A 23,459-nucleotide genomic window follows, 5' to 3' on the forward strand; every position below is an offset into this window, starting at 1 on the left:
TTGCTAGGTAAATTATTCAGAGGGATGTGCATACATCACATGTACAGGTATGCTCTCAGACTGCCAAGTGTTTTGTTCAAAGACAGGTCTAAGCCAAGTGGAGCTCAGGTTAATATTATTCTCTGTGCATACATGCCTCGTTGTATTGTCAGTAAATAATATACTAAAGTCACAATGTCACAATGGTAATGGCATACAGACTATGCTGCATATGAAAACCTACAGAAATCCTGACTGTCTAAACAAACCGTAGTATCATTAGGTACAGTGGAGTAGTACACCAAGCGAGACTTTTGGTCTACATTCTTCTCTGTGTCAGAGTTTCATACAGTTGCTTTTGCCCTGCAACTATACAGAGCTTCCCCTGTGGTTCTCACCAACAGTGGGCTTGCCCAGAACTGCATCAGCAAAAGTAAATTTAACTCTTCTTGTAGTCTGTCCCCCACTACTGGAGGCAATCTGTCTGACTCAGGATGGAAGGTACAGTTTTGATCAAGTACTATTTGAACAAGCTATAACATTCAGAAGGTGCAAAGGTGTAGACAACTAAAGGTCAGTACATTTTGAACTCTGAATCCCAACCACCCATTCCTTCCCAGAGGAAGCTGGTTACTAGTTTCTTATGTAACCCTTTGGAGAAACTTAAGCCACAAGCAAGAGTCAAATGCAGAATTGCCATAGTCAAGTCAAGTCAGGTAGGAGCTTGTGACTCAGGCTGGAACGCCCATCACCTTTCACAGGGGTCACCTAAGACCATCTGCATATCAAATATTTACATTACGATTCACAACAGTAGCAAAATTACAGTTACGAAATAGCAACAAAAATAGATTTATGGTTGAGGGTCACCACAACATGAACTATATTGAAGGGTTGCAGCATTAGGAAGGTTGAGAACCACCGTTCTAACAATAGTCTAGATTAGAACTCTTTAAAGTGCAGTGTATTGAAACATACTTGGGACTAGAATGTCGCTGACAGGCAGGCCTCTGCTACTAGGTCCAAGGCAGGTTGCAGCTAAGCATGTGACCAGATTGTATCTTCTTCAAATCGCCTCTCTGATTCAGAAAAACACTCCATGAACCTGATAAAAGTGATTGAGCAACTAAGTATTTTCTTATTCTAACTGGTTTGAAAAAAAATTGATATGTAAAATAAATGGTATTTAAATAAAAGAAAATAAAGGAAAGAAATTGAATTAAGAAAGGAGCTTAGGTGGTAATATGTTTTTAATTTTAATTAATTTCTTTCACAGATAAACTTCGGTTGGTATTTTAATACGCTAAAATATTTATCCTTTACCTCTCTTTGAAAAGGGTAACTAAAACAAGCAACAACACTGGTTATGTTTAAAAATTTATTTATTAAAGTTTATTTTGCCTTTAAAAAGCAATTATTCAATTCATGAAGACTAACCAAAACTCACACCCTATCAAAGGCTATTACAGTAATCTTCTATAGAACCAAGAGCATTAAACAAACAAACAAAAAAAGCCAGTGAAAACTTTAAAGTGGAAACAAGAACTTTAGTGCTAGTCAGTAAAGTAAAGAGATAAATAATCCTTATCAAAGGTATATACTTGAGAGAGAAATCCAATTGTATCACATGAGTAGTGCAAGAGATTTAAGTATCAGTTTAGTTCCTCATTGCCAACATGGCATTTATGTCCCAGATGAGATTCCGTAATTGATCCATAATCTGCTTCAGCTGTTGATTCTTCTGTTTGAGTTTCTGTGAAAACAAAAGGATTTAGCAACACTGTGAAGTGAAATACACAATGATGTTAAAAGACTGAACTGTAGTAAGTTAGGCCCCTAGTGATCCAGACAGAAGTTAACCCAAACATTCCTGCATAACAAAAGCTCTCTGTCTCAGTTATTTTCCTATTGCTGTGATAAGACTCCATGACCAAGGCAACTCAGAGAAGAGTTTACCTGGGGCTAACCGTTCCAGAGGGTTAGAATCCATGACTATCAGACCCCATGACTACCATGGTGAGGAGCATGGTAGAGCTGGAGCAGTAGTTGGCAGCTCGCATCTTGAGATAACCACTACGAGGTAGGTAGATAGAGAGAGACAGACAGACAGACAGAGACTAGGAATGGCTTGAGTCTTGTGAAACCTCAAAGCCCATCCTTAGTGGACACCTCCTCCAACAAGGCCGTACTCCTCAAACAGTTTTTACCAACTAGGGGCTAAATATTCAAACACATGAGTCTATGGGGGCCATTTCATTGAAAGCATCACAGCTTCTACCCTTTTCTGATCTCACAGTCCCTGACAGATGCCCTGATTTCTAACTTAGGTCCACAGAGGCCTCTGGCCCCTGCCCCCATCCTATCATAAACTATGTGACACATTGAATTGTGACAAATCTAGTATTTAGATGCTGTAAGGGCAGTGGAACATAATGGTTAACACTATACTTTCCAATCAGATGTTATGGTTGATCAAATGCTCAGCTCTCTACCAATTATAAGTGGAGGACACTGGCCAAATTGTTTAACCTCACACCAGAAGGATGAAGGCAATCACTGACTTTATACCTCGTAAGAGTTCATGGGAGAATCAAATGGTTTGACTTGCTTAAAATATTACAGTTGTCTGACAGACAGAAAAGTAAGCATTTGGCATTCGATGACAGGCACAGAATGGAAGCTGTCAATATAAAAAACGTAATACAACGGCCCAGGCAAAAATCAGTCTTCCAGAAATGTAGCAGAAATTACTGCCCTAAGATGAAGCACAGCCTACTTCTAATTCTAGAAATGAAAAGAAAGTGGCCCAGTGACGAGGAAGACTCCCCACAGTAAGGGTTATGCAGGCCTTGCACATGCCCCTGCATCTCTACTCCTGGGCTCCACTAGAATCCTTTCTTCGAGTGCTATGTGATAAATGTCAGCTTAGACAACATGTGACACAAACCGAGACTCTGGGTAGCATCCTTACAAGTTATAATCATAATTATTATTCACTAACACTTGGAAAACATTAAATTCAAAGATATAATATTTTAATTAGATTATTTTAAAAATACTCTATTTAATTGCCTCCAGGTAAACTATTATATGTACACTAGGAAGAGGTCTAAAGTATTATTACTTCATTAAAAAGCAAGCTAAGATTAAGCAAACTGCTTTTATTACTTGTATCTAGACTCAGAAGTCACAAACAGGAAGAAGGTCACTAAAAGGGACATTAAACACTTTCACTAGGAAGCATAGAGGCAATTACACAAACTTTAATGGTAGTAATAATACTGATTAAATTAAATTCATGTTTGAAAATAGGATAGCACAAGATGCAGACGAACCATCCAACTGCACAGCACACAGACCTTGACTCTCTCAGGGCTTGAAAAGGTCTTTGGCAAAGAGGACTGACATATTGAGTCTCTTTGGTTAGGTTTTCAGATGACCCATCCCACGTGTCTACATGGTAGTCAGTCAGTAAGGTGGCGTGCACACTGTCTAATTCAGGGCAGAGGAGGATGTACTTTCTTTCCACAGAGACCAAGACAGGGACACTTCACCGTGACATACACCGATGGTGGCATCACACTGGTAGGCTGGCAGTCTCAGCCTTCACCTCTGTAACCTGTTATTCGATCTCAGACTAAATTCCCCCCTCAGTTTCTCACGTAGAAACTGGGCTAGAGCTTGAGGTCCTGTCAGCCATGCTTTCTGTGCACCCACCCGGAAGGTGATGACCGGCCACACGGACCTGTGACCGAAAAGGACCGAGTCTGAGTTAGGGAAAGGACGCACGGCTTCACCGTGGTTCCAGGGCGGCTGCTCTTTAAGGGTGTGCAAGTCTACGGCACATCCATGAACCATCACTCCTAGCTGTGGAATACTTCGGCTACCATGGTTTCCGTTTTCATTCCAGCTCTATAAAAGGGAGCTATCAAGAAAGAATAAAAGGATGAAGAGGAATATGAACTGATATTTTTTTAAAAATCCAATTTCAAAAGTGGGGCACGGTTGTTCACACCTGCATTCCCAACATCTGAGATGCTGAAGCAGGATGACTGCTGCAAGTCTGAGCTGAGCTTGAGTTACACAATGAGTTCAACACCAGCTAGAGCTACACTCTGGGACCCTTTCTCAAAAAATAAATTAATAATTTGAACAAATCAGTTTTAACATATCTTGAATAAAATTACTTTGAGATGTTTTAGAACCTCAGCACCAAGGAGGAGGAAGGCACAGGCAGACTGTATCCTGTAAGGTAGCTGGGAGATGATACGGAGATTCACAAGGCAGGTCCTGCCTCTGACAGAAAAGGTCAGCCGTAGAAAGTACCCGCCTGGGATCTCAACAAGTTAGTGGTGAGGAAGACGTGAAAGGACTTGTCTGAGATGATGGATAATGAAGACCATTAAAAGTCCTGGAGGGCCCAAAACACAATAAAGATGGAATGCAAAGGCTAACTGCGTGTGGGATGACAAAGAGACAGGAGCGGGACTCAGTTTTAGGGACAGCTGACAACTACCCAAAACTAGGCCTGAAGAACTAGTCCAGCCTTCACACTGTCTATAAAACTTGGGGGCAGCTAGAAGAAATAAAATCATGTTCTTGGGTAGTTACAAACAGACTTTATTATAAACAGTATCCAAATGCATTTGTAGAGGGCTCCTTGGTGGCGCCATCACTGGGTAAATGTGAAGCCTCCCAGTGAGACTGCTTTCAGAAGTACTCATTTGCAAATATGAGTTCTAATATGCTGGTCTCATAAGCTCCTAAAAACTAAAGTGTACCAAAGAATGGGGGGTATTTCTAAGCTTACATCAAAATCTAAGCAATACTTTCTTTTTAAGTGTAAAACAAAGTATTTGGGTAGTTTTACTCAAAAAAGACAAAGCTTTAAGGAAAAAGTATCACACAGGTAAACTATCTGGAGGCAAAGCACGCCGAGCAACTGTCAACAGTGAAGCTGACAGTCATGCTTATTAGTGGTTAAACTGTAAATACATTTTCATGACACGATATAAGATTTAATGTATACAATCTTGCCACTGATTGATTTTAACAGGGGATGACAGCTGCTATTTTCAAAATCCATCAGCTGTGCATAATTTGTTCCATTAACAGGTGAGCATGTAAACAGAGTAGGTCCTTACAAAGGACATCTATGCTAAGTCATACCATGTAATTTAATATTCATATAAAGGCTGTGACACTTGAGAAAAAATGCTTTAATTTCCAAATGCCTGGACTCGATTACATGTCAATCTTTTGATACTACCCAGTACCTCTTTCAATCTCATTTCCCATCAACAGAGCACTGTTCGGCAAAGTAAAACTCAATTCTGAGGTTCCCAAAGCAGGTTCCTTCTTTACTTGGAAAAGAGAGCTTAAGGAGCTCAAAAACTAGATGCAAACAGTAAAGTATTAAAATTAAGCAATATCTGACTATTGCAACAAGGCTATTTCCCTTAGTGATTTCCAACAAATACTGAGGACCAAGTGCACGGCTCAGGGTTTCCTAGTATGACCATGGGATAGGTAACAGATGCCCCCAGAGTCAGCCTGCACCTCTGGAATCTCAGCTACATGATGTAACATCTGAAGACGACCAGCCAGAGAAAAACCAGAAGTTTAAGCCTACTGTTTCGTACATTCAGAATGGAGACCATGTACTATAATAAAGTTGTGGATGTATTTTTAAGAAAAATTTGTTACTGATTATACAGATCTACGAAGCACTTTATTTAATATAAATGCCAATGTATTAAAATACAGCACAATATTCTGCTTTCAGTAAATAGTCCCCTAACTGTGCCAGGGGCATGGGAAAAGCTGCTGCTTCCTCGAGACTTTTAGTATCTTAAAATCCCCATCCACCTGGCCACCAGGCACAGGAGGGCAGACCAAACACTGGGTTACTACTGCGTGGCAGAACTTTTAGCAGTCAGCAACACTTGGCATACAGCAGGTGCTCAGATATTTGAATATTAAAAGGAAGAGTTAAGAATAAGGCCAACAGAAAACTTACAAAGCCCTCAGAGACAGAAAACTAAAAATCTTTCACAATCATTTCAAAACTGTCCTTTCTGTTTTACTATTGTTATTGTTTAATGTTGCCTTTCAGCATTAAAGCCAGACATGGCTATTACTTTAAAGTATTCATATTATCTATCCATATTAAAGTATTCCTTATTATCTGTCATAGTAGGTAAGACACATTTTGCATGTTCTGCTGCTATGGTTCAGGTAAGCACCTGCCAGAGCCTCGTGTGCTAAAGGCTAGGTTCCAGGCGGTGCTGCTCTTGTAGGGTGGTGGAAGCTCCTGGAGATGGAGCCTGGTGGGAAGTTCTAGGTCACTAGCAGCTAAAGGATTATAAGGCTCTCCCTCTTTTGTAACTGGACAAGATATGAATTCAGGTCCTTGGATTGGCAGCTGGTGCTTTTACCTACTGAGCCATCTTACCACCTTGAAAGTATTCATACACGGAGTTCTCTGGGTCTGTTGCCATATACATATATGTGCACATTTATATGTGTATATTTATGTGTATATAATGCCCTGAATAGCTGCCTATAAATGTATAAATGTAATCACACGGTTGCTATAATAAAACAACAGGTACACTGATTTTACTTGCAAACGATTTGAAACCCCTTCCTGCTATAATGTGCTAGGCCACGACAGGCCCAGAAGAACAGGGTCAATTAGCGATGAACTAAAACCTCCACATTCTAAAGCAAAACAACTTTCCCTCTGTTTAAGCTTATTTGTCTCAGGTCTTTGCTGCAATAACAGAAAGCTGACTGACACATGAAGGGACAGTCCCCACTACTCAAGTACTCCATGAACTGATTGGAAAAGGAGAAAATATGTATGTGCATTGAGAAGAATGTGTTAAGAATGTGTGCTTTAACATAACAGATATGAGGAAGACAAATAGTTCACATTTATCTGCTGTGGATTTCTTTCTATGTGCTGTGAATGTGTGTTGCTCTGACTGGTTGATAAATAAAGCCGTTTGGCCTATGGCAATGCAGCTTAGAGGCAGGCAGGAAATCCAAACAGATGGACAGGAAGAGAAAGGAGAGGCAAAGCAGACGCTGCTAGACGCTGCCAGGAGAAGCAAGATGTAAAGGTACTGGTAAGCCACAAGCCATTTGGCAAAGTATAGATTTATAGAAATGGGTTAATTTAAGATATAAGAGCTAGCAAGAGGCCTGCCATAGACCATACAGTCTGTAAGTAATATAAGCCTCTGTGTGTTTAATTGGGTTCAAGCAGCTGCAGGACCTGGTGGGACACAGGAAAACGATCAATTACATTTATCAATATACATATTTATAAATCCTTTACAAATGAAACCAATGAAATGTTTGTTTCATTATAACAACCATGTGATTAGATTTATACATTTATCATCTAAGGGCAACTAACTATTTAGACCAATATGTACATATAAATATATCAATAGACCAGGAGAACTCAGTATGTAAACATTTTCAAAGCTGGCAAGACGGCTCAGTGGGGAATGGCACTGCCAAATCCAAGGACCTGATTTGATCCTGACCCACACCATAAAGAGAACCCATCCCCTCAAGTTGTCCTCTGACTCCGATATCCTTCCAATCTACTTTTTTTTAGCAGTGAATTTTCTTCTCCTTATCATTCTGGTTTGAAATTGAAGTGAAGCAAATCTTAGCCTGCTTCTATCTTTGGCCTCTGGTCACCACCACTCTCTGGTGCTCAAAATATATAACAGGGGCTGGGGAGATTTCACAGTGGGTAAGGTGCCTGCTGTGGAAGAATGAAGATCTTCGTTTGCATCCCTAGCACCCACAGAGAAGTCAGGTACATTCATGCATATCTATAACCCCAGGTCCCACGAACTGTTCTAGCCAAAACGCCAAGCTCCAGAGTCAGGGGATCCTTCCTCCAGAAAATAAAGTGGGGCAATAGGGTAGGGTACCCTTCATCTCTGGCCTGCCCATGTACACAAAGGAAAACAATGCAGGACTAACAACTCTTAGGAAATATAGAGAGGTTGGAGGTCATCCGATGGGTGCTGTCTCTGGCCTGTCAAGAGAAGATATGTACTCCCTCCCTATCCCACATTCCTTTGAAAGCATGAACTTCCACACAATAAAGAGTTTGGCTTTAAATAGAGAGTTTAAAATATTTAAATTGATCGTTTCCTCTTTGTAAGAACCTGCAATTCACGAATGTAACTATAGCACCTAGAATCTGAGTTAAGTCACTCAGTATGAAGCAGAAGAGTAACATGGAAACACTACCTCTTACTGCGAAACAGCCAAACTTTCCAGAATCTGTAATCTGTATATCTACCTATTTGCTGAATTGTGAAAACAAAACAAAACAAAACTTATTCCAGGAAAATAGTGTTGGAAACGTATGCATGAGTATCTTTTCTTCTTCTTCTTCTCTTTTTTTCCCCCTACAGCAACAAAACTTATAAAAGCACATGGAGAAAAGTAATCAGAAAAGATAAGAGCTTGCTTCTCTCTCTCTCCCTCCCTCCCTCCCTTTCTTCCTTCATTCCTTTTTGTGTGTGTGTGTGCTTGGCAGGCAAGTGCTCTCCCACCCAGCTACATCTCTAGCCTGACAATTCTTTTGTTTTTGTTTTTTGTTTTTCAAGACAGGGTTTCTCTGTGTAGCTTTGCACCTTTCCTGGAACTCACTTGGTAGCCCAGGCTGGCCTCGAACTCACAGAGATCCGCCTGCCTCTGCCTCCCAAGTGCTGGGATTAAAGGCGTGCGCCACCACTGCCCAGCCCTGACAATTCTTAATGTATGAACACAGTTTCAAATCTAAATTCCATTCCTCAGGCCCCTCCTCATTTCAACCAATTTCCTATTGTGAGTTTTTTGTCATAACGGTGATTAATTACGTCTACTTTTGTTGGAAATGTTCTTTTTAAACTCATCATTCAATTAAAAAAAAAGTTGTCAGGTTCTGTGAGCTATAATAACGACCTGCCTACGGGATACGGTCACTGCTGCAATAATGGTGTGAATGCTAGGGGAGTGCCCAACCACCTCTGATGGGGTTAGGGCCCACTCCACGAGACAGAATCTATACCTGCTATTGTTAATGAGGCCAAGAATCTGAGACTAGATAGTCCACGAACCCAGAAGAAAACCTACTATTATTATCCTGCTAACTGAACACAGCAATCAAACTCCCAATGATATATTGCTATAGGCAGAGATCAGTGCTTCACTCAACCCTCATCAGAGAAGCTTCTTCTTATAGTAGATGGTGAGCAACACTGAGACTCACAATTGGACAATGTGTAGAGAGTGAAAGCCTTTGGAGTACTTAGCCCTAAATAGACTGTGTCCCTATTCTATCCTTCCCCTCAAGGCTCAGATGCTGTGGGATGGTCTGTATGTCAAATGTGTTGCTGATTGGTCAATAAATAAATCACTGATTGGCCAGTGGCCAGGCAGGAAGTATAGGCGGGACTAACAGAGAGGAGAATTGAGAGAACAGGAAGCTGGGTGGGGGAGACACTGCCAGCCGCCACCATGACAAGCCGCATGGGAAGATCCCGGTAAGCCACGAGCCATGTGGCAAGGTATAGATTAATGGAAATGGATTAATTTAAGCTGTAAGAACAGTTAGCAAGAAGCCTGCCACGGCCATACAGTTTGTAACTAATATAAGTCTCTGTGTTTACTTGATCGGGTCTGAGTGGCTGTGGGACTGGCGAGTGAGAGAGATTTGCCCTGACCGTGGGCCAGGCAGGAAAACTCTAGCTACACTCAGAGATCTATGTGCAAAAAGGGGCAGAAAAATTCTAAGAGCCAGAAATAGTGCATGATTTTAAGGAAACAACTTTTCCCAGACACCAGGGTAGATGCACATACGAACTCACAGAGACTATAACAGAATATACAAGACCTATACAAGCTCAAGCCAGACAAATCCCAACACAGAGGTGTTGTGGAATATTATTTTAAGGTGTGTTACTTTTGTTTATGTAATTTGTTTAATTCTGTGAAGCTGTGTTACTGTGCCTGTCTAGAACACCCAACTGTCTAATAAAGAGCTGAATGGCCCAGAGTGAGGCAGAAGAAAGGATGGGTGGGGCTGGCAGACAGAAAGAATTAATAGAAGGAGAAATCTGGGAGTGGAAGAAATCAAGGAGAGAGAAGAGGAGGATGCAAGGGGCCAGACACCTAGCCATACAACCAGCAATGGATAAAGAAAGAAAAAGAAAGAAAGAAAGAAAGAAAGAAAGAAAGAAAGAAAGAAAGAAAGAAGGAAATAGAAAAAGGCAAAAACAAAACAAAACAAAATAAAAAACCCAAAACAGAAGCAAAAGGTAGACAGACTAATTTAGGTTAAGAAAAGCTAACCGGAAACAAGCCAAGCTAAGGCTGGGCATTTATAATTTAAAGTAAGCCTCCGTGTGTGATTTACTTTGGGAGATGAGTGATGGGCCCTTCAAAAGAGCAGAAACAAACAGCAACACAAGGGATGGGAAGTGGGCATAAATCCCCATCCCCGGCCAAGAATCTCTTTGTAATGATAGCTGGGAGAGGGAACATCAATTTTCTTCAGTAGAGTGACAGAGCCTATCAATCACACTATAGAACAGGCCCTGTGCTCAAGATTGCTTGGGCAATGCAAATTCAGCCCCATATATTTAGTGGTGCTTTTTTTTCTTTTCTTTTTTATTGTTGTTATGTTTAAAATCTGTTAAACTATATCTTTATTCTTTCTTTTTAAATGTGTTTATTTATTATACATCCCAGCGGCAGTTTTTCCCAGTCTCTCCCTCACACCTCCTCTGTTCCCACCCCAGAATCCACTCCTCCTTTTCTGTTTAGGAAAGGACAGGTCTCCCATGAGTGTCAACAAAACATGGCATATCAAGTTGCAGTAAGACTAAGCACCTCCCCATGTATAAAGGCTGGGCCAGGAGAGCTGGTATGAGGGGTAGGGTCCCAAAAGCCTGTAAAAGAGTCAGAGACAGTCTGTTCCTGCTGTTAGGAGTCCCACAAGAGGACCAAGCAACTGTACATATATGCAGAGTGTCTAGGTCAGTCCTATGCAGGCTCCCTGGTTGTCAGTTTAAGAAAAAGAAAGAGCATGAAGTTGAGCAGGTTTGGGGGAAGTCTGGAAAGATTTGGGGGAAAGGAAAATAATGATAACAATATACTATATGAAATTCTCAAAGAATACATTCCTAAGTTACAGTATTTAAATCTAATTTTTTCTTTCTCTTTGATTTTAAAGTACATTTTTCCTCATTATTTTTCTAATAGTTTGGTTTTTTTGGACATAATTCTTAACTCTGAAATTCATTTTAATATACAGTCGTGTAAAAGTGAGTTAATTCCCCCGCCAATTTTCTAGTTCTAAAGATTAATTTTCCACATAATCCCTTTCCTGTCATATTAAATTCTCATATTCATCAGAAAAGCTGTTTTTCTGGCTATTATTTTACCAGTCTGTCTACTCCTGGGCCAGCATTATATGCTTATTTATGCCTTTATAATATGCTTCACATTCATTTTAATTTTTGAAGCAAACAATTCTGCATTATTAATCTTATTTATTAGATTTTTAAAATATATTTTTGCATATTTTCAGAAGAAAATCTCATTTTGGTTTTACTTTTTTTTTTTCCTAGCATGGTACTAAAAGCCTCCTATTTTGTGTTTGCTTTCAAGTTAAGTCTTATGTGGATTTGGATTAATTTGCACAAGATTATGAAGTAATTAAGACTGGTACTTTTAGAATATTCATTGCTCTCCCAAGGGCTTTATATGCTCTTTTTAATTATTCAAAAATTACTTTATGTATCTTAACAGGGCTAGTCACTATTGGAATTCCTATCCACTTTGTCTTATTTCAGCTGTGAAGGGAGCTGGGAAGAGAGTTACAGTATTGTAACAGTATAACTTACAGTTAGTAAGAGCCTAACAGTATTGTAAGTGGATGGTTTCAGACTGTCTGGTGTTAATCCCTTCTCTTACAGAACTTTTTATAAACCATACTTTTCATCAGGCAAATTTTTCCGAACATGCTAACAAGCTTGTAAATAATAACTCCTATTTTTGAGCACCCGTGTGCTGTCTTTTTGAACTGGCTATAGCCTTTACAATAATACTATGCACACTGGTAGATTTTATTATATGACATTTTAAACAGGAATATTTTTATACTCCTCTCATATAAGAACTCTGGCTATTTATGAAAAATCAAAAGGTAAAAAGAGAAACTGTTCTTGATTCAAGCACCGAGTCAGCACAAGTGGACTGGAGTATACCGAATGCCTTTTAGCCATCCGAGAACAATGCTTTCCAAGGTAACTGACAGTCTACGTTATGAATGTGAACTGAATTACCTTCACCTGGCTCAGAAGGCTGTGTAGCTAGAGTAGACTGTTAACACACTGGTGGAGTCTATCAAGCAGACTGAAGACTGTCAGTGACCTGTGTTTGTAAGTGAAGAGGGAGGCTGGTCACTTAGCTCTTAGCTTTCGGTGGGCAAGGCCAAATCTCCACCACAGAATGAACGACTCTCTCTCCTGTTCTGTTTCATGAGAACTATCGGAAGCTTAATAAATGTTTCTCAGTGAGAACTTTTTGGACTGGAGGTAGGACAACGCTGTCCTAACTCCTGTCGTTTCTCAGTCACATCTCCTGCTGGTAAGTTTTCATCACGTGCTGTCATGTCGAAAGGCAGAGCTCAGCTCAGGGAAGAGAATGGGCTGTGACTGACGCCCAGCCATGGGCTCTCTGAGGGCTTTACCGGTGAAACCCCATGCTCTTCCCCAACTCTTCAGATGGCAGATCTGCTTTCCTTTCACTTCTGGCCACTGCTCTAAATAGAGTCAATCTGCCACAGAAAACACCAAGCAATTCCAAAACTCAAACTATGTTTTAGAGTTACACTAGCTCCCTAATAATTTTTAATCAGGACCCTGAAATATAAAACATACAGACTAATAACTCACTTTATTTACTTCTGCAATTTCTCGTCTCTCTTCGCTGGCAAAGCGAGGTGGCCCGGCCCGGTCGTCGTTCTTTGAGCCATCTTCATCCACATATGGAATAAGTTGCTGGAAGTGGGATCCAAATATGTGAATTAGATTACCACAGAGACCGCATCTGCTTTGGATCCATGTTCTAAATATTTTTAATGCTTTAGAAATACATGGTTTTCAGGCAAAGGCCTGAAACAACAGCTTTAAAAGCTTATCATTTCAGTGTATCTATGAACCAGACTTCGGCTTTCTTTTGCAAAACAGCACATATACAAACGAAGAAGACACCAGAGGTCATGGACTTGAGAGGGAATGTGGGGGACGGGGAGTGGTACATGGGAAGGACTAGAGGGAGGAAAAGGAAAGGCGAGGATGATGGAATTATATTTTGATTTCAAAAATTAAAAAAAAATTAACCACTAAAAGACCTTGGTTTCCCAATAAAGTTTGCTGTGTTTAACTGAAAACAACAACAACACTAACAAAACTCACCCTCCCCTCCAAAAACTGGCAGTCATGTATTGAGTTATACTTTCTCCATTCAGTCTGCTAATATATAATTGCTAGATGCTGGCTGAAACACTGAAAGACTAATGTCAAGTAAACTGTGGCGTCTACTCCGACAGATTCAGTCTATTCAAAGTAAGACAGGCTTTCCTTTACACTACAAGAGAGGACCTTCGAGGACATGTGTGATGCAAATGTCACCAACCTGACACTCAGAACTCCAGTGGCTGCAAGACTTTTTATTTGTCTTAATTTCTTTTAGGTATGAGAATTTTTTTTAATAGGGTAAGAAATTTACAGAGCAACGATGCTTCTAGCAAAAATATACTTAATTATGTGTGGACTGGGATGGCGCTTACTGGAGGAAACTCCTTGTAAATGTGGCCGACATTGGGAACCATGTCCCTACCCTGGTAAGCCGTCATGAAGAAACAAAGAAGGATCCACCTGGCAAGTGGTTTTGTAGGCTTGGTGCTGTGGGATGGTCTGTATGTCAAATGTGTTGCTGATTGGTCAATAAATAAATCACTGATTGGCCAGTGGCCAGGCAGGAAGTATAGGTGGGACTAACAGAGGAGAACTGAGAGAACAGGAAGCTGGGTGGAGGAGACACTGCCAGCCGCTGTCAGGACAAGGAAGATGTAAAGTACCGTAAGCCACAAGCCACGTGGCAAGGTATAGATTTATAGAAATGGATTAATTTAAGCTGTAAGAACAGTTAGCAAGAAGCCTGCCACGGCCATACAGTTTGTAACCAATATAAGTCTCTGTGTTTACTTGGTCGGGTCTGAGCGGCTGTGGGTCTGGCAGGTGAGAGAGATTTGTCCTGAGGTGGGCCAGGCAGGAAAACTCTAGCAACAGCTTGGGGCACAGATAACTGACCCGCAGGACAAGCTTCGCTCCTCTCCTGCTGCAGGACTGTCTGAAGACAGCCTCCATCTTGCACTCTCTCCTCTGTCTTCTGGGCATCCCTCCAACCTCCCCACAGGCTTCTCCTCCTTCATCATTTTCGTATGTGCTGGTCTCTTGCATTGGTGGCAGAAGACAACGCCTCAACCCGATTCCACCCTCCTCCCTGTCCCTGCTTCAAAGACCGATCTCTGACTGCTGGCTTCGGCTCATTGTTTCCCGGTTCACCTTAAGTCAATTGTGTTCTGACTTCTAGCCACTACCATTTCGATCAAGTTCTACTCAAATACAACTTTTCTCAGCAATGGTAAAAACCGCCACGAATAATAACTGTTTCTAAGAATAATAAAAGAAATCACTGTCATTAAAATACCAACAAATATATAAGTAAACACAAAAAAATTGCACAAGAAGCCTGGAAAGCAAATGCTACAAAAATCATTAATGAAAAATAAACACATATATCCACATTTTCATCTCTTCTCAGAAGTAAAACAAATAAAATTAAAAATGGGGAATACTGCTAAAAGGGAAAGAAAAAAATCACCAATGCGTTACCCTTCCTTTACCTCTAACATGCATGCTCCTGTTATAGAAAATCACCTCAACAGGAATGGGCTCCATCCCGCCACAGTTCTCATGCTCCTGTTATAGAAACTTACCTCAACGGGAATGGGCTCCATCCCTCCACAGTTCTCATTACACTTGTCATACACCAATCTTAGCTTCCTGAAGAGAATAGAAAGCTGGCGAAGATGGTCCTGTAGCTTTGTTAACCGGTCTTGGTAAGTTCCAGTATGGTAAGTGACACCATTTGGCAACTTGGCAGGCAAAAGAAAACAATAAAAATATTGAAGTTTTAAAAGCAATCCATATCAATTTATTAGCAACCTGGTACAGTATTCTACTGAAATAAAAAAGTCTTGGAACAGGCTTTGTGAAGAGACTGCTAACGAGATGAAATGCCTTCGCCTTTTAATGTTATAAATATATGATTTTAATATCACTATCACATAAAAGCAGCAAGCTGCTGAACTTGCCCAAGAATTATATATACACATATTTATATATCCACACACATATAATAAATATAATACACACATATATATTATATACACACACATATATATTTAAAAGTGAAGCTTAGGATTTTGTTTTGCAGAAACAGAACAGCATGCTTGCATATTTGCAAAAGCATTTTCAAAATATCTTAGCTATGACCAAGAGAATAAGATGTGCAAAGTACAAACGAAAACATAAACCACCAAAGTTCACTGAAGAAAATCTTAATAGAAGAAATGGATACAAATCAACGTACACTCAAACAATTATTAATAAATCATTACAAATTACTATGATCGTATCTGTTCCAAGTCATCAAGTTTTCTTAATTCAAGATTCTTATCAGCGAGGCTTGGTATTATAGGCCTGTGACCCATCTCAGGAGGTTCACAGGTTCAAGGCCAGCCTGTTACATAAAGTGAATTGAAGGCCACATGGGGAAATGTAATGAGACCATGATTCAAAACAAAGAGTGAAAGGCAGCCAGGCAATACAGCTCAGTGGTACAGCATTTGCCCCACATAACACAAGGCCCTAGGTACATCTGCCAGGGGTAGAACTATCAAAGCTAATTAATTAATAACAATTTTTCCAAAGAAGTACTCATTGAAATAATGATAAAGTCACAGACAAATGTAATTTGGGTAGGCTTGAATAATGTTTCTCATTTCCAGAGTCCCTTTTATAAATGGTATTTCTCAGCTCAGGAGACAGATCTTTTGAAGTTTCTGAATTATTTCTAGTTTTAGGAATCCTCAGCATTAATACATTTTAAAATGCTTCTGTGAAGTGTGATAAAATACCAAGGGCTCTTCTGCTCACAACATTTAAAATAAGATGGCATCAGAAGGCTTCATTCTTCCATACAGTGTGGGATTTCCCCTAAGAACTCCTTTACAGACAGACATTGACAGTCACCAACAATGCAGAGAAACAGTTCAATGACCCCTGATTTCTGGTCTGAATCATAAGGGTGTGACGTGACGATTACATCTCACTTAGAGGAGCAGTGGGCTCCTGAACCATGGCATCTTATCAGGGTTGCTACTTTGCCTATATGCTCTACTTAGTAAAAACTCGAACTCCTCTTTGTAGCATATTTAGCACAAAAGTTTTAGTGTATGTCCCGAATAATTTTTATGAGCATTTTACTAAGTCTCTGCTTATGCGTTCATGAGAAGTGTGTGTCATACACAAAAAGATTGATGAGTCTTATTATGAAGAAAAGCAATCTTGTTGAAATGCAAAGAATTACCCACCTGAAATCTGCCAACTTAGTAAGTTTGGATATTATTTTTTATACCCCATCAGCTTCCCACTCACCTTTCTCGTGTCAAGCATTGCTCTGGCCGAGAGTGGCAGTGAAGATGAGTGATGAGGCTTCCAGACTCTACAGAACGGGTGGTAATAGCACCTAGGATCCCTTGCTGCATGCTGTGGTGTAGCTACTCAGCTGGAAAAGCTCATCAATAACCATCTCCCTCATGAATATGGATGAAACCTCATAAATACATCACACTCCCAGATACTAAAAAGGCATTCAACTAAATTCATCATCTATTCTTATAATAAAATTCCCCATATATGAACAACATATTTAGGTTATAAAGTCGGCATCACAATGGATGTGCAGACATTGGAGGAATGTCTACTAAGTCCGAACAGAAAAAGTCATATCCTCAGACCACTGTTACTGTTGATGCATTCTGCTGCTGAGGAGCTGGCCAGGGGGACGAGGGAAGAGAGAACGGCTGAAACATAAAAAAGGAAGCAGTACAGTGGTCACTGTTTCCAAATGACATCATAAAAAGCCACCAATGGTAAAAGGAGTCCATAAGGAGTTAAGTACAAAGCTAACAGAGAAAGTAATAGCTTTGGTTTCATCTCTAAAAAGAAAATGGAAAAGCAAGGACCTAGTACAACAGAAAGGAGAGAGAGAGAGAGAGAGAGAGAGAGAGAGAGAGAGAGAGAGAGAGAGAGAGAGAGGAAGGAAAGAAGGGGAAATATCTAGAAATAAAGTTAGAAAAGATAAAAATAAAAACTTCAAACTCAAAACAAGAAAAGGACATTCCATGTTCCTGGTTACTAAGACTTAACAGTGTCAAGGTTTTCTAGGCTGAAAAAACTAATAAAACCACTAACAAGCTTTTCTTGTTGTTCTAGATCTAAGACGCGTGTGGAAAAGTGAAAAAGGACACTTATTCTGAAATAGAAATACAAGCACATCCCAGAAACTCAAAGACTACATGAGAATGAGGCATCAGAGCATCAACGATGGAAGCAAAGAAGAAAGAGTCGAGCATCCCCAGCCAGACACATCTGTACAAAGCTGCGTCTGAACCAACCTCAGGAGTAAGGGGAGTTTTCAATCAGCCTTTTGTATAACAAGGTGAGTGTTGTATGTCACACTCGTAACAGGATCAATCCCACAACAACCAAAGTTTTGAAAGTAAAAATTCCAATTAAAACTCACAGAACTCATTGGGAGTGGGGAAGGCTTTCCTAACGAGACATAAAATCTGTAAGTCTAATAAACTGTACAAACTGGAAAATCAATAAATTGTATGCTAAAAAAAATTAAGCAGGGCAAAAACTACCTTAAGGGAATCAAAAGGTAAAATATAAAAAAAGCCAGACTGGATATACTAGGTACAGGAGCTCAGGTCTATAACCCTACAATCTCAGGACTTAGGAAGTGGAGGCAACATCACAGGTTCAAGGCCAGCTCCAGCTACACAGTGAGACCCCAATTCCAAAATAAAACGTAAGAAACAAAAGAGGAGACTGGGGAAAAACATTTACAAATAAACCACAGAGATCAAGGGAGATAAAACTCACACACACACACACACACAGAGAGAGAGAGAGAGAGAGAGAGAGAGAGAGAGAGAGAGAGAGAGAGAGAGAGAGAGAGAGAGAAATAATAGGAACAAGCAATAGCAGAAAATAAAACATTCATGATTCATAAATATATGAAGAAATGTTCCAATTCAATCAAATAAGGGAAAATGTAAGGTAGAAGGTTCATCTATCAAGTAATCAAACACCTAAAAGCATAATCAATCCATTGTGATGGTCTGAGTCAGGACACAGGAACACACGTACAACTCTGGAGTTGGAAGGACAATACAGGATGGCCCAGGGAGTTACAGTACTACTTCTGAAAGCTCATCATCAGGTACAGCTGCTCCTTTGTGTGGGACACTATCATTTGCTCCAGCATAAGAGAAACTGAAAGTAGCCTAACTGTCTGACTGGAGTTTTTCCACCCAATGGAAATACTATAAGGTATAAAAAAAGGAATAGAGTACTTTATAGATATACGTAAATTACAATATATCAAATGAAAAAGATAAAGTACTAAAATAGTATGCATAGTATACTGTTATCTGTGCAATAAGGAGGGATGAGACAATATATATGCACAGATTAGATTAAATATGCAAAGAGCATTTGGAAGATAAATATAACCAGTGGCTAGAATCATTAGCAACCATTGCTCATACAGAAGGATTAAGTACCAAGCAGACAGGGAATAGAAAGGGGAGTGCTCACTGCATGTGTTCTGTTATTCCTAAGTTATGAATATATTATGTAGCCAAAATATGAAATAAAAGATTAAAAGGATAATAAGCAGAATCAAAGCAATACTATTTTTCACAGGAAATCTTAATGTGGGATTCAGGGATATTAGGGGAGATGCTTAACACCTTGCAAACTTATTTTTCAAAACGTGTTTACTCATTTTTTTTGTTTCTAAGAAAAGTCTATAGTTTTCAGAGTCTTGAGCAGCTAAATGACATCTAACAGACAAAGAACAATTTTTTTCAAAGAAATTAGCAGTGTGTGCTTATGCTGCTTCGCTTCCATGGACTAATACAGGTGATCTGAAATCTAAGTATTTTGGAGATCATGGGGTAGTCCCTCCTACTGGAGTCTTGCAAGATCCTCACTCCCCAGTGGATGCCAGAAACTGTGGCATGATGTCCCTGTTCATAGGGCTTACACCAGTATATATAGACTATGATGGAGTACAAAATTAATAAAAATAAAGCAGAACAATGATAACAGTGTGCTGTTCTGAAAGCGCAGTACAAAGAGTCTCGCTGCATTCTTTTTTTCAAAATATCCTCTTAAATATCCATGATGAACTATGGATAGCGGAAACTGGATAAGCTGCCTATGATTAAACAAACAGCCATGTTGTTCACAGTTGAGAACATCTGTTTACATCATCACTTCTGACTTTGGGAACTCAAGGGCCACACTGTTGTTGCCTTTAAGGGTCATTGTTATGCACCCCCTAAAGAGTTTGAGATGAGTCTGAGCACAAAGTGGAAGGCAGATTCGCAACTGTAGCAGCCCTTGTATCAGTTCGAAATCCAGGCCTACCTGGAGCCTAGTTATGGGCAAGAGCTGTCGGAAAGAGTCATGTTCTGTTCGGGTGATGGAGTTCAGTTCTAGCTCTCTTAATAATATAGAAGGCTCGTTAAGTGATGTAACAGCAGGTTATTAGAGTCATCTGTGATGGTGGGTCTTCTACTTATTCCTTCTTTAACCTTCAGTTTCCTTAATTATAAAATAGGAATAAAAATATCTCTTGAAATTGTTCCTATAACTGTGGACCTAGCCAAGAAAAGTAATTGATAGGTGTTTAGTGATCTGTGACCACACCTGCTTCTACACGCTCTAGTTAATTCATATTGCTGGCACAGGGCAGGCTAAAAATAAGGAATACAGTGCACGCTAAATTCTGGGACATCGTGAAATCCACACTCCAGTCATTTTCGTTATGAATCTATTCACCTGAAACTGCCAAAAAATTTCAATCTTTTCTTTGAGTCCATTTATAACAATACTAGCTTTGTATGGCATTTCACACTGAGTTATTGACACAGTACTAAAGATTCCCACAAAATAAAATCAGTTTTATAAAGATAGACAAAAATCTCAACTATCTTTTCTTGAAACAAACAAACAAAAGCAATAAAATATTCTTTAGGGCATCCATAGAAGTAAAAGTTGTAAGAGTCTCAAGACACACCTTCAATTACCCCACACTGAGTAGCTTTAGGGCATCAGTTTACCTCTCTGACCCATAGAACCCTCATCAGTAGAACAAGGATGCTTTCTCCATCTTTTAGTATTAGGATAAGCAAGCACTAGTGTAGATGAATTTCTAAACAGTCTAGCCAAATACAGAGGTACAAGCCGCAGAGACCAGAGTAATAGCCACCAACTAACCTTAGCTTACCACCTCGCTGTAGCTTCACAAGAGAGCTTCTTCCTGTCTAAGCTGTGCCTTTATTGCCTTCCTGTTCTGCCTTCTCATTGGCTCTAAGCCCAGCCACATCACTTCCTCGTCACTGACTGTCTATACAGACCTCTAGGTCTCTATGGTTGCTACTGGGATTAAAGGCGTGTGTCACCACGCTTGGCCGTGTCCTTGAACACGCAGAGACTCTGCCTGCCATGTGATTGGATTAAGGGCATGTGCCACCACCGCCTGACTTCTGTTTATGGCTCGCTATGACCTCTGATCTCCAGGCAAACTTTATTTATTAACATACAAATAAAATAATCACATTTTAGCACAAATAAAATATCACCACACACTAGCGATGACTTACAAACTGTACAGGAACAACCTGGATACCTGAAGCCGAAAGATGAACTTAGACCCAAATTGATCATTATAATCACTGCCCCCCCCAAACACACACACACACACACACACACACACACACACACACACACACACCAGAACTTAGGTTATAAACCTGCGGGAAAACGTAAAGAGCAAAACTTCTCGGAGAAAACATTCACTGCTTTGGGTTACACACATACAAATTTTAAGTGTGACATCAAAAGCAAGACCTGTAGAAGCGCAGATCAACAAGTGGGATCCTATCACAATTATAAAAAGATCCCATCTCCTCAAAAGATGGTTTGAAGAAAAAGAAGTGAGAGCCACAGACTGACAGAAGTATCTGGCAAAGTAAAAAGACACACCAATAAGAAATGATACTGAAGATGAGAGAGACCAGAACCTCAAAGACCACTGATGGAGATTCAAAGAGGTCAGCCACATTAGAAAAAAAAAAAAAAATCTTAAAAATTTTACATATATATTATGTACATGATATAAACATGATTCAATTACACTCTTAAACCTTCTACTTAAGAGAAATGAAACACACACTCACACAAAAGTCCGTAAAAAACCAAACTTTGACATTATTTATACGGGCAGCACTGTTTGTAAGGGCTCCAAAGTGCAAACAACCCAAACATGCACCCACAGATCAACAAACACCAACGCCGCAATATAGTCATTCAATAAGACAGTAAGAAAAAGAAATCACATACAGATGGATGCTGAAAGAACCCTGACCCACAAAGCTCCTATGCTATGTGATGCATATCATATAAAACCGTTAAACGCAGACAGACCAGCAGTGGCTCCTTGGGGACAGAGGCAAAAATGTCACAGGGGGAGTAAGGAAACATTTTGGGTAATGACTATTTTTACTATTGTGACTATGATCAAGTCCCAAGTATATTCCTAAATATGTCAACCCTTTACATTAGCACAGCTTACTGTAATCTAGTTACGCCTAGAAAGGGGGAGAACTATTGTCTAAATTCTTCTTCAGTTTCTGGGCATCTCCTTCGGGAGATATTTTGCTCGAAATCTTCTAAAGTAATTTTAAAAGGCAAGTATGGTGTGATCCACCTGCACTTTGGAAAACACAATGTTTATAAAACAAGTACACGACTGGGCCCAATCTAGAAAAGGTCCCTTCAATACCACCAAGTCCTAGATCTTTGGGGATGGACACATACTGGTGATACTGTGGAGCTGGGGGTAAAGGTGATCACACCTGATACCTCCTGGGGCGGGGGAGGGGGGTGGGGTGAACACAGACACATGCTGGTGACATTTCTGGGGGTAATGGGAGTCTCCTGGGGTGGGGGAGAGATGCCTGTTGGGGAATAGTTCTGGGGAAAATGGGGGTGACCACATCTGGAATCTCCTAGGCCAGGAAGCAAACTCATGCTGGGGACACTGGGTGTAAGGGGGTGTGTCCACGCCTGAGGGTTTTCCAGGGCGTGGGACAGACACAAGCTGTGAGAACTGGGGACAGACACATGCTGGGAGCAATGGGTATAAGGGCGTCTTCCAGGGCTAGGGACACTGGTAAGGGGGGGGGGGGCGTCTGCACTTGAGATCTCCCAGGGCATGGGGCAGGCACATGCTGAAGACGTGGGGTGTAAAGACGACACCGCCACCCCGAGAATGCCCGGGGAGGCCCCCTTTCATCCGTCCTCCCGCCCCAGGCGCCCACCTGCATGTTCCTGAGCAGCTGGAAGATCTCCATGGTGCGGTACACGATGTCCTGCACCGTCTCCTGCCCGATGCGGCACAGCGTGGCCGTGTTGACCTCGCGCGCGGCCTGCTGCGCCTGCGGACCGCCGAAGGGTCCCGGCGCCATGCCCCCGGGCGCCAGCGGAGGGGTAGACATGGCCCTCGGCGGCTCCGGCCGGCTGAAGCCGACTCGGCCGATTTCAAACCAGCGGCGCCACTTCCGCCCGCTGCGACGCAAGCGTCCTCCCGGAAGACCTGGGAGCCAGTCTCCACGCGAAGCCCAACGCGATTGGGCTACGCGCCTGAGAGAGGCAAGATGGACGGGAGGTTAGCCAATCATCGGCGGAGTTCCGGCCAGGGGGCGGTACCAGGGGGTGGATTGGATGAGTTTTCCCAGAGTCCGGACTAGGCTGCAGGAGGTGTCTCCAGTTTTGCGTTGGGTTCCTGTGGAGCATTTTCTCATAACAAACCTATGAGGTGTTTCTGATTATTGTCCTTTGACAGATAGGATGCAGGCTCAGAAGGCTGAACTACATGTCAACCGTATGTAGCTTGCACTGGCAGTCTGCTGTTCAAAGGCAGAAAATATGATTTCTGTTCTTGTATACTTCAATGTAACAAGA

At 40.9% G+C, this 23,459-nt stretch overlaps 1 protein-coding gene across 1 annotated transcript; it reads right to left on the reverse strand.

The window, feature by feature from the left end:
• Positions 1-1,343: 1,343 nt before the first annotated feature.
• Positions 1,344-23,090, reverse strand: Med30 (mediator complex subunit 30). Its single transcript, XM_059247205.1, has 4 exons — positions 22,817-23,090; positions 15,068-15,226; positions 12,960-13,064; positions 1,344-1,732 (listed from the first exon to the last, which is right to left on the reverse strand). Exons 1-4 carry the CDS (start codon positions 22,991-22,993, stop codon positions 1,637-1,639), a joined length of 537 nt encoding a protein of 178 aa, XP_059103188.1. The 5' UTR covers positions 22,994-23,090; the 3' UTR covers positions 1,344-1,636.
• Between the last annotated feature and the right edge of the window lie 369 nt (positions 23,091-23,459).

Source organism: Peromyscus eremicus, chromosome 20 (assembly GCF_949786415.1).
Source record: "Peromyscus eremicus chromosome 20, PerEre_H2_v1, whole genome shotgun sequence".
In the NCBI taxonomy this organism is placed as follows: Eukaryota; Metazoa; Chordata; class Mammalia; order Rodentia; family Cricetidae; genus Peromyscus; species Peromyscus eremicus.